Raw genomic sequence first — 11,736 nt, 5'->3', positions numbered from 1 at the left:
GGCGCTATCAGGTTTTACAACACATCTCCCAGCGCCATCAGCGCCAGTCTGGCAGAGAGCAGCAGCAGAGGTGGAACAGCCACCAACTCAACCTTCCTATTAAAAAAAGGTGGGGGGAAGTGGTTGCTCTCAACAAGACACACACGCTTTTTATTCCTAGGAAGAGATGTACGCAGGTAACAAGTTCTAATGTTACTTTTAAAAGCCCATTTGATACACATGCAAATAAAAACCATCTATTTACTGTTTAGGTAGTTCACTGAGGACTACTACTGCCTTGCCTCTGACCTAATTTCTGTAGTACCTTGGACACAAAGAACTAGCTAGCAAGGAAGAAGTTCCATCATCACATCACTCTTCAGGTCATGAAACGTTTCTCCCCTTGCCAGGCACTGCTGTCAAAGTCCAAACATTTTGGGCAACTCTGGAATCCCACTGTTTTCGAACACACCATAGATGGGGAAATCAACTTATGTTGTTAGAAAGCCCTGTAACCCCTCCCCCCAACGCTTGCCAGTAAGAAGTTTCCTTCCTAGCTGGAATAGCCATCAGCAATACTCAGCTGATAGACTCAAGATCTCTCCTCCGATTACAGCACACGTAGGAGTTTAGAACAAAGGGGGGGGGGGAGTAGAAACACAACAAAAACCTAAAACGTAGTCCTTGAAGTGAGTTGCAAGCAGAGAAAGTCAAAGAATAAAGGTATTTAAAGAGCCTAAGAACAAGCAGGCTGGAGACAAAAACAGTAATTTGGGTTAAATCTCACTTAAAACTACTGCAACAGGTAGAACCTGCCGGCTGTTGGCAGGAACATGTCCAACAGCCTTGAAAGTAGACTTTGTAATCCTGCTTTTGATAAAACACACCTTATTTTAAGGTGAAGCATCTACTGCATGAGGCAGACAGTATTTCACTCCAATGGCTACATCAGGGCCACGTTACTGTGATCACTTTCTCCTCATGTGAAAACACTGCTAGGAGGGTTTGGCTGCAGCAAGAGAAGTCCTGCTTCCAGACAAGAGCAAGGAATAGAAATAAAATACGCAAGAGGCAAAAAACACCCCCCAGGAGCTTAGGGAAAAGAAATGGAGACAGAAAACGAAATGCAGCAAAGACACACTCCAGACTTCAGGATGCTGTCCACCTGCCCACCCAACACTTCTTTGGTATTCAGCTGGAGTAGACAAACGAGGTAGGGAACATTGCTGCATTTCTGGGTACCAATACTGATGGTCACACACATATGACAACACCCCACCCCCAAAACCAGCTGTGCCAGTGGGCAGAAGTGCAGTATTTGGGCACTACTTCGCTGTTCTTGCTGCCTCAGCAGGGCCTGCCCTTCATCCCGACTCCATCCTGCCAGCCAGCACGCACAGCTCACCGAGTAGAAGGGGCCAAGCAGATGGTTTGCCTTGTGAGGAACTAAAGCATGAGAAACTACCTGGGCAAACCCAATCTTTGCTCTGAAAAGCTGATGCAAAACCAAAGGTGAGGATTAGATGCAGAGGGAAGGAAGGTATCAATAAGGCAGCCAGCTGCATTTCTCTGCAGCTTGAGAGGGTCAGGTTTTCAGTACTGAGCAAGCACCAGAAAAATAAATGATTAAAGGAAATTTGACAAGGAAAGGGGGTGGACGTGGGTAGAGAAACGGGAAGGAAGGAAAGCTCACAAGATCTTGGCAGAAAACCAATAGGTAAGAAAAGAAACCAAAAAAAAAAAAAAAAGAAAAAAGAAAGCATTAGAAACCATCAGCTGAGTTTATCCATGGCTAAGGTACAAAGAAATCATCAGTGCAAGCAAGGCTGGGAGATGCTGTCCTGCTCTGCTTGCTGCCGGGCTTGGAGCAGACCTCTCTTTCCAGTGCTGGGGTTTATGTGACTACAGCTTCTTGCTTGCTTTTGGTAGCCCACAGAAACGAGGACTGCTGCGGCTTGCATCTGCTGTCAATCAACTCTGCAGTCTATTTGTGCCTTTTTTTAGTCAACTGACCTTTTTCAGTTTTCTTCTTTTCAAATTTCTGCACTGCTTTAGAAGTGTAGGTCCTCCAAAAATCAAACGCTCCACAATGCAAACAGGGCATATATCAAAAACAGTCTCCAGAGCTGTACTTTTAGTTTCACTGATCTCCGTGCCCTCTCCACCCCTGCACAGCTCTTGCAAGAAAGATCACCTTCTGCTGCTAAAAAAAAGGGAGGGGAAAAAAAGTAAAACAAAACCCTCACATTTTTCAATGAATTTGTTGTAGGAAGTAGTTCCTATGGCCATTCTGCTGGAGGGCAGAAAATTGAATTTATTGATTCCTCAAGCATGCCAGTGTGTAGGAAGGAAACAGGAGGGCTTGAAACAAATAGTTGTGTCTCATTCCTGAGCTCCTATTTTCCAGCCCGGTCCAGGAAGAAGGAGGACAACTACCATCATCTCCCTGCAATTTGGTGGCTGACAGGAAACAATTTTGTGGTTTAAACCCAGCTAACAGCAAACCAAGCCCATGTTGAGTGAGCCTTGCCACACAACGTACTTTTGTTTGCAGCCTCGGGATTTAATTAAACAGGCAGATAAAACCTACCTTTTAACCCACGCTCCAGGGTGTGCCCCAGCGAGATAAAAAACTGGCTGCAAAAACAGGTCAAAAAGGATCCCATTGCTGGTGCGGTATCTGCGCTGTGCTCCCACCACCAGCATCCCAAAGCACTTCTGGATGAGGGGAGCTGCACCAAAAAAACCCTCACTTTTTGGCCCAAAGGTGGGTTGTTTAGGTTTCTCCTCCTCAATGCAGAATCGGGGTAATCCAAGGGCTGCCCAGGGCCACAGTGTGGACTAATAATGTGCTGAGAAATTCAAAATCCATCTCCCTCCTGCTTGTGGCGACCCTCTTCCCACAGGTTTCCTTTCCAGTTGTCCGACAAAATACCCTCTCCATATACCTTCCACCTACAATTTCTTTTTAAAGCATTTCCAAGACAGAAGGAGAAAGAGTAGAAAGGGTAAATCCCTTCTTCCCCCCCACCCCCCCACCAGCTTTTTTCATCCAACAGAGCTATTATTCCCTAATAAACAGCAACTTCTCCCAGTGACTGAACAAAGCAGCTACTTACATGTCATATTTTAAACAGGCATGTTTTCAGGCCAAGAAATAAACAGTTACATTTTGGCAATCCTTCATTTCCTGTCCTATTTGCGAGCAATAATGTCATGACACGCAGCGCGTCCCATGCCTTCCTCCCTGGCTGAAACTTGCAGCAAAATAATTTGGCTGAATGAGCTGCCTTTGATACCTACAGAAAAATCACCAGGCAAAAACACAGTGAAAATGAAGAGAGGTGGGGGGGGAAGGAAATAAATTATGTTTTCAGCATAAAGGGCAAACTGCAACATTGATGGACGCAGTATTCAGACAAACATCCCTGGTCTCTGCTCAGTGGTGGAGGGAAGTGGGGGTTTGGGGACCAGCAAAAGCACAAACGAGACTTAAGTTTAATTTTCTTTCCCTAGACTGGGAAAAACGCATCGGTGTGATCTCACGCCACATTCTGCTGTCCCGGACAACACCACAGCAGCCCTACACATATCCCACTTAACCCAGCTCGTTAAAAGCCTCCGGGGGACCTGTCCCACTTGCAAACACTTGGCAGGCGCGCTCCGAGCCCGCTGGAATAAATCGAGCGCGCGTTCCGAGGAGCGGGGACACTCCGGGGACACGGGCTCGGGCAGGGCATCGCGGCTCCATCCCAGGCAGCGAGAGGCTGCGGACCAACACTTCCTCGTTCTCTGACCTTTTCCATTTAATTACTTCCTGTGACTTTCTTGGAACCATGCATCAGAACGAGCAGGCGGCAGCCTCCGGCCATAACCGAGTCACTTTAGAGGGTTCAGCCCCATCCTCCTACGGAAAGACACCGGCAGCCCAGCCGGGAGCTGGTGGTTTTGGAGAGGGTCACCGCTCGCAGTGGGCAGCTGCCCAGCGCCTCGATACAGAGACAGCGCTTCCCGAAATTCTCCCACCGTTGCAGCTTCGTGCCTCCAATTTATTACCAGACGTCCCCACTTTCCCCCCACCCTGCACTGTGTGTGTGTGTGTGGAGGGAAAGTAGGGAAGCAGAAATTAAGGCTGAGATGCAGAACGAGGCGCTCGCTTTGCAATGACAAATTGACCTCTAAGTATCGATCTGAAATGGTGCAGTCGTGAAGGGACCGATGAGTTTACAGCATCCCAAGCTCTATTTTTTCTTCTCTCCTCGGTTTTATAAATTATCTCAAACCTCAAAATCTTGTCTAGCTGTCCTCAAGAAGTTATATTTAAAAAAAAAAAAAAAGGTAAAAAAATGGGAGGAGACCCCCTTATTATTTACTTTAAGAGGTTTATTTTAAAAGGCATCCTGACAGTGGTCTTTTTTTTTTTTTTTTTTTTGTAATCTGGCTGTTAACATTTGCTCGCAGTGCACTCTGTGAAACAAGAATAGCTATGCAAATTAAAGCCAGATATCTAGGGCAAATAGCACGCTATACTACCATTGTTCTGACAGCTTGAGAAAACTTATCAGGAGAGCCTGTCCTTATTTCTTTTAACACCATATATATTGGAGAAAAAAAAAAATCAAATCACTTCACCCACCACTGAAATGAAAAAACAACCCATGAGTCACCGGCTTCAGCGACGCTATCAATCAATGCAAGGCTGGAAGCGAGGAGCTTAGAGAGGAAACCATGGCTTACCTAAAACACCTCGCTGTGCCCTGCAAGGCAAAGGCCTGGACTAAACTCTTGACAAGCCCAACCATGGCCTGCAAAAGAGCCACTTGGGGTAAGGACCATGAGGCATCATTTATCCTGAAAGCCACCACATCCAGGCCCCAATAAAAAGGCTACTGGTGGCCTGGGAATGGGTTGGGTACCAGCTCCCCATGGCCACCAGCAATCTCCATCTCCCAGGGACTGAAGCACAACGTTGTTGGGTTGATTGGTGACCCCACAAGAGGTGGTGTGACCCAAGTGCTTCCCTCCCCGGCCCAGGGAGGGACACACACGAAACCCATCAGCTGAAGCCTCCATCAGCATGGCAGCGCAGCGGCACGTGGAGGAAAAATTTACTCCAAAACAAACTGCAGCCTACAATTAAGGGAAGAAAACCCCAACCAACCATCAGAGCCAAGTGCTCGGTGTTTTACACCAACACTCACCTCCACACCAAGCCCTGCAGGAAAACACATTTGGAGCAGTATCTTGCCACAAGATGAAGGCTGTCTGAGTGTTAGATTTTGTCCACCGAATTGGGTTAGTTTTGGCCCTGTGTTCTCAAACCCAGAAACAGGGACCCACTTCCCCTCCTCTTGTCCAATTTGCAAAATTAAACAACGAAAAAAATAAACCCCAAACGAAGAACTGGCAGGTTTTTATTGGAAATGAGTTGGCCACATTTTTCCAGCCTGTTAGGTCATGATAATCCAAGCAAGAGAAACTAGACTTTTTCTTTTTCATTGCAAGAACCTTACCAACTTCAAAATAAACACAATTTCAGAAGCTACATATAAACACGTATTTATAGTCTCTTCATTAAGAACTGCCAAAATAACAATCCCTCTCAGCACGTTGCAGGCAGAAGCCATTTCCTTTGCCACTCATGCTTCTCCAGCAAATCGCCCTAAAATAAGTTTACCGGGACGAAGGTGCGAGTGTGGCGCATGCCACCAATTATGATATTTTCTCAGGCTCCAAACGAGCCAAAAAGTTGCACAATTTTGACGCTGCTTTATAAGCCCTGCGAGGAGTCACTTTAAAGCACGGTACATCCTATGGCGCTTGGCACCAACCCAGTCCTGCACGCCAGTGAGTCATTCCTCTTGACTGTCAAAACCCCGAAGGAGATAGCCAGGAACAGCCCTTGGGCCAGCGCGGCGTGAAAAAGCCCTTCCTGCCGTCCCCCCCGCAATGGCCTTGGGTTTTATTTTTGGGGAAGAAAAAAAAAAAAAAAAAAAGGGGAAAAGGGCACCGTCAGGCATTTTGAAAGCCTCGGCGCGGCCTCTCGTGGGGGGTTTTATCGGTGGTGGCGGGGCATTTATCCGCGGGGAGGCGGCAGGAGCGGGGGTGGGAACCCGCATCCCCCCGAGGGTGCGGCGGAGGGGGGGGGTGCCGGTGAATGGGGAGGCCGCCGGTGACCGGGTTTATGAATGCGGCGTCATGTGACGGCGGCGGCGGCCGCCCTCCTATTCACAAAACGGCGGCGGCTGGGGCGGGGACCCGAGACGTCGTGTGTCCCCCCCCCGCTCCCCGCCTCAAGCTCCGCGTCCCGAACATCCCCCCCACCACCACCTCAACCCCCTCCACAGACCCGGGGGCCGCGGGGCGGGGGCGCGCAGCGCTCCCCCACTTTCCTCCTTTCCCCGCCGCTTCCGCCGCCCCCGCCCGGGCGCCCCGAGCCCCTGGGCCGGGGCGGGGAGCGGCGGCGCGGGGCCCCCTCCCTGCGGTGCCCCCGGAGCCCCGCGCCGCCCTCCCGGGGGTTTTTTATGAATGAAAGGGCCGTATGCAAATGAGCGCGGCCCGGGGGGGAGCGCGAAATGGCGGATGCGCGGGCGGGCGGCGCGCACACGTACGCGCGTGCCCGCCGTCCCTCTGTCCGCCCGCTCCCGGTCCGTCTGTCCGAGGGAGGGTGAGCGACCCCCGGCACCGCTTCCCCCTGGGGGCAACAAAGGGTGACCCCCCCCCCCCCCGCCGCCCAGAGCCCCCCTCCGCCCGCCCGCGGCCCCGCTCACTCGTCAGGGTAGGCTTCCTCGGTCATCTTCTCCCCGTCTAGGCTCATCCCTCGCCGCGGGCGGCCGGGCTGCGCCTCCGCATCTTCTCCGGCGCTTCACATGGCGAGGGAGGCCGCGCCGCGGCGGGCCGGGGCTGGCGGCCGCGCCGGGCCCGACGGCGCGGGAGCGCGGGCGGCGGCGGGGGGGGGAGAGGAGGAGGAGGAGGAGGAGGAGAAGGGAAGGGGGGGCTACGGCCGCGCTCGTCGCCGGGCGGCGGCGGCCGGGGGCGGAGGAGGAGGAGGAGGCGAGGCGGCGGTCAGCACACCGCGGGGGCGCGGCGGGGCGCGGCGACGGCGGCGGCGGCGCGGGGTCCGGGCCCGGGGGAGCGGCGCAGCGCCCGGGGGCAGGCGGCGGCGCCGGGCCAGCCCCATGGCCGCGCTCACGCCATGGCGGGGCGCCGCGGGGGGCGGCGGAGCGAGGAAGGGAGGGAGGGAAGGGAGCGGGGAGCCCCGGCAGGAAGCGGCGGCGGCGCTGCCGCGGCCGCCGGGAGCGGGGCAGGGCAGCGCCGGACCCGGGAGGGAGGGAGGGAGGGGACGGAGCCGCAGCGGCGGCGGCGGTGGAAGGAGGAGACACGGGCGGCGGTGGCACCGCCCCGGCCCGGCCCCCCGAGCCCCCGCGGCGCAGCGCAGCGCCCCGGGTGCGGTCCCGCCGCGCTCGCCCCCGCCCGCCGGCGCCGCCCCCCGCGCCCGCCGCAGCCCCCGCGCCCCGCCCGCCACCAGCGCCTCCCGCGGCCGGGCCCGGGTGGGGTGGGATGGGATGGGATGGGATGGGCCCGCCCGGCTGCGGGTCTATCTGACCCCGCTCGGCTCGCCCGGTTCAGCCTCCCCCGGCCCCGCTCAGCCCTGCGCAGCCCGACCCGGCGAGTCCTGGCTCAGCGCTGCCGGGCCGCGGTCAGGATCACGGAATCGCAGAATCAATTAGGTTGGAGAAGACCTCTGAGATCACCGAGTCCAACCTTTGGCCGAACACCGCTATGTCAGCTAGACCATGGCACTGACTGAGATATCCAGTCTTTTCTTAAACACTTCCAGGGAAGGTGACTACACCTGGTGTAGCCCATTCCAATGTCTAATCACCCTTTCTGTGAAGAAATTCCCCCTGATGCCCAGCGTAAACCTCCCTGGGTGCAGCTTAAGACTATGTCCTCTTGTCCTGTCACTGATTGCCTGGGAGAAGAGGCTGATCCCCACCTGGCTACAACCTCCTTTCAGGTAGAGAGTGGTGAGGCCACCCCTGAGCCTCCTTTTCTCCAGATTAAACACCCCCTGCTGCCTCAGCTACTCCTCACCAGACTTATGCTCCATTCCCCTCACCATCTTCGTTGTCCTTTTCTGGACATCTTGGCTCACCTCAGCCTGACCTCTCCAGCCCAGCCCAGTTGGTTCGGTTCAGTTTGACCCAGGGCAGCTCCTTGCCATGGCTGATGAGACCCATGGGAAGAATTTCCATACCAAAATGCTATGTGTCCAGTGGGGAGTCTGGCAGCCAGTTGGTAAAAGAAGAGCCCAGGGGGCCAGTGTTGGCCCCACAGCAGCTCATCCTGAGGTGATGGGGCTCCTCAGCCCATATATCTGGTTTCTCACCACCCTTGTGTTCTTCCCACCTCATCTTCCCCTTATAAGAGCTCAAATCGATCCATGTAGCCATGTTCAGCATTGCTATGGGGTCTGTGCTGACATGCTGGTAGCATCGTGCAGCTTTTTTTGTAGGCCAGTTTAAATGTTTTTTTTTGCTGCAATGAACAGTGCCATAACTGTAAACACTCTCCCAACTTGTGTCTATGGCTATGCCTTGACATCTGCCCTCGGGATTTGCTTGGTCCACAGAGGAGGGGGTAACAGGAGCTGACTATTGAAAAGAAAGTTTGAAGCTGAGTTTTGGTTTTGCTTTTCTCCACCAGGTGCTCTGTGATCTGGCAACCCTGGGAGAAGAAATGTGTCCCGCCCAAGCTCATCACCTTGCCCTTCCAGCTTCCATAGGCCCCTTGTGTTGAAGCATCCCTTCCCCATTGCAGGTAGGGAAAATGTGCCTTCTCTGCTCTCATTGCATAGGGATATTCAGTCTCAATGCAGCTGCACTTCCTGAGGGAGCCACTTGCTGATTTATCTTTCAAGTCTAATCTGTGGGATTTAGTCTTCAAGGGGCCTTCATATTTTGGTATGGAAATTGTGTTTCTGCTCTGTTGGGTTTCAGTTTCTAAGTGCTGCTAATTTTCTTTTCAGGAACAGAAATGGACACTTGGAGAAAAATCTGTGGACTGCTAGTAATGTGGTAAAGGCAAGAGCTGATGAAAGCTTTGAGGTCTTCTTTCTGGGCAGTCACCCCCAGGGAGAAGCAGCATATCCTTTGGAGGTGGTAGCAGAATTCATCCACTGCTTTGGGGGCATTACAATATTATGGTAATGCTCTAGCCACTGCCAGAGGTTTGGCCATAATACCAGACGATGTGTGGGAGTGCAAGCCTTCTTTCCAACACTTGGCAGCCCATGGCATGCTCTTTTGGGTGGAAATGCTGCCTATCTCCCCACCCCCTTCCCACCCATTCATTCCTCTGCAAAGCACAGTGTTGTCATCCCCTCTGCTGCGCTAATGCATCCCCCGAGTTGAGGAGTGACACTGCTGGATCTGCTGAATGGTCCCAGCTAATAATACCCCCCAATACCTCTTTATTTTGGAAAGTTATTCAAGGATCCAGCTTGCAGAATGGCATGATAAACATCTTGGCGAAGCTGAGTTGGCAGCAGAAGGAAGTGTCAGGGCAGGAGTAAATGTTTAGGGGCAAGGAAATGGCAGAAACATCTTCAGCTGCTGTGCAATAAAAGACCAGAAGTAATGATTTGACACATTTCTACCCATCCTATGTCTTTTTTTTTGTTTTGTTTTCCAAGGATGTTGTGATTGCACAGACCTCTAACATCCTTAAAACCTTTCATGCCAAAAATTTCCATGGTCAGCAGGAACATCAATGCACCTGAAGTGGGAAGCGTGGCATTTAGCAATGGCTTACTACAGAAGCAGAATAAGGGCAGAGTTATGGCCATGTGAAAAACCCAGGGCACAATCTTGTAATTAAAAGGACATCATAATGCCTATACCACTGAGGTATTACCACTGGGTATTAATCACTGTCTGATTAATACTTGAGAGCTTGTCTGTGTGATCTGGATGTATTTTTATGTGCTCACGTTGTGTGTGCACGTATTCACCCCAATGGTGAGAAGCAAATGTGTCTGAGGCTTGGAAGCTGAATTTTTACTTGATTTGGCTTCTTGAGTCATTTCCTGTGGATTTGCAAGATCTCATATTTGATCTCTGCTTTCACTGTCCTACTAATTTAGAAGCTGCTGAGCGATGTGTTCTCTGAATGATTTCCCTCCCTCTTGGTATTGCTTTCATGCCGATAGATACTCAATTTTATTTCTCTGACATTCAGGTTACCGTGCCGGTTCTTGCGAGCGTCGCGTTCAAGATGACTGACTTTTCTGAATGAAAAGGCTCCCTCTCAGAGGTGCGATTTCTGTTTGTGCCTTGTGTTGTTTGTATACAGAGCTTCTGCTCAGACACAGAATAGCGCTTCCCTGTGATGTGTTCGTTACAGTACCTAGAATTAATTAGCCATTGGTGGCAGAGCTTCAAGGCAGCAGCTCCTGCATACTAACGATTTGCATGCTATGACTGTCCTGTGTTTTGTATTCAAAAGAAACATTTATTTTGCTAAGTAATGCTTTAGCTGTTGCAGAGAATCCGGCGTATGGACCTCGTTTCTGCTTGGATTGGAATGGACTTCCCTGAGTGCTGTTACACGTTTAGCTATCACTTATTTAGGTTGAGAAGCACTGGAATTTGAAGCAGCAAACTTCAGAATGGCATTTACTGCGGGCTTGCAGCGTAACCTTCTACCTTCACTCACTCTTGCTTGTAAAACCTTTGAGCTGAAATCTTCCACACTGTTGATTTAGGAACCTAAATATGAATGTTGGTACCCTGTTGACTGTGCTGAATTCAATGATTTTTCCACTGACTCACTTGGTGACTTTGAATGAGTGAGGAGTGGAAGTCAGCAGTCCTGAATCATGCCATCCTCCAGACAATTACCCCCCTCACCGATAATTCCTTCAAGCAGCAATCATATTTTAAAAGCAATGATTACATCTGTATTTTCCCCCATTATAATCACCCAGAATTTAAGAGCCACAGAAACAGTCGACAGCACTTGCAGTCAGCTTGAAATCTTTCAGTTGACACTTTTTGGGAGGTCAGAGACTGTGGAAATACTAAGGGGCTTTTTCAGCAGGAGTGGGATTTCAGCATGCGGTTTGGAGAATTGTCAGGATCATTTCAGGCACCTGCCAGGGGAAGAGGAGGTGGAGAACCCCTCGCAGTCTTCCCAGTATGTCCTTTTGGTGGGTGGTAAGATCAGAGCAGGAAAGCCGAAAGGACCCTCACTGCCAGATGAGCTGCTTTGCTCAAGAACTGACTATCCCAGTGTTTTCTCTGTTTTTTATTTCTTTGTAGACCTGTGTTTTACTAGGGCTGAAAGTGGCAAGACATCTTAGGAAATCTCTTGTGCTGTTGCCTGTGTGAGTTTTCAGGACACCAAGGGACCAACATGGGCAACAGCAATGACTGTGCTGGTGTCTGGGAAGGCATTGACCAGCGCACGCAGTCAGCCATGAGTCACTTGTGTGGGACAAATCTGCTGTCATTCGTAGCTGATTTCACAAAACCATAAGCTCTCCTTCACCCTCTCCCAAAATAAAAGCAAAGTCTATTGAAATGAGGAGATTGTGAGGAAAAGGGGTCTTTTTCAAAACCCTTGCTTTCTAACTGGGCACTCTGTTGCCCTCGTAATATTCAGCAGTATGTGATTTATAGCTACCCAAACACGATGGTTTGGTGTTTCCTTTGTGTGCATAACTTCCTTCTGATATAAAGGGATGATAACAAA

The 11,736-nt window shown here is 51.3% G+C and overlaps 1 protein-coding gene and 1 long non-coding RNA gene across 3 annotated transcripts in view; one reads left to right on the top strand and one right to left on the bottom strand.

Annotated features, from left to right (window-relative positions):
* SPRED2 (sprouty related EVH1 domain containing 2) overlaps positions 1 to 6,872 on the bottom strand; it is a 61,280-nt gene extending 54,408 nt beyond the window's left edge. Inside the window, exon 1 of the mRNA XM_027878417.1 lies at positions 6,750 to 6,872. Within this exon, the coding sequence (XP_027734218.1) occupies positions 6,750 to 6,796 (47 nt within the window). The 5' untranslated portion in view covers positions 6,797 to 6,872. The remainder of the gene's footprint in view (positions 1 to 6,749) is intronic.
* Positions 6,723 to 9,633, top strand: LOC114054873. Of its 2 annotated transcripts, none has more exons than XR_003570608.1 (3): positions 6,723 to 6,757; positions 8,689 to 8,802; positions 9,011 to 9,633. It is a non-coding gene; the product is annotated as an uncharacterized LOC114054873 (long non-coding RNA). The 2 variants fall into 2 exon arrangements; XR_003570609.1 differs by lacking the exon at positions 6,723 to 6,757 and adding an exon at positions 7,575 to 7,824.
* Positions 9,634 to 11,736: the final 2,103 nt, after the last annotated feature.

Source organism: Empidonax traillii, unplaced genomic scaffold (genome assembly GCF_003031625.1).
Source record: "Empidonax traillii isolate 1590-97213 ecotype Southwest subspecies unplaced genomic scaffold, ASM303162v1 scaffold41:size1892772, whole genome shotgun sequence".
Taxonomy (NCBI): Eukaryota; Metazoa; Chordata; class Aves; order Passeriformes; family Tyrannidae; genus Empidonax; species Empidonax traillii.
Note: the sequence above shows the minus strand (reverse complement) of the source record. Positions and strands in the feature narration are given on the sequence as shown.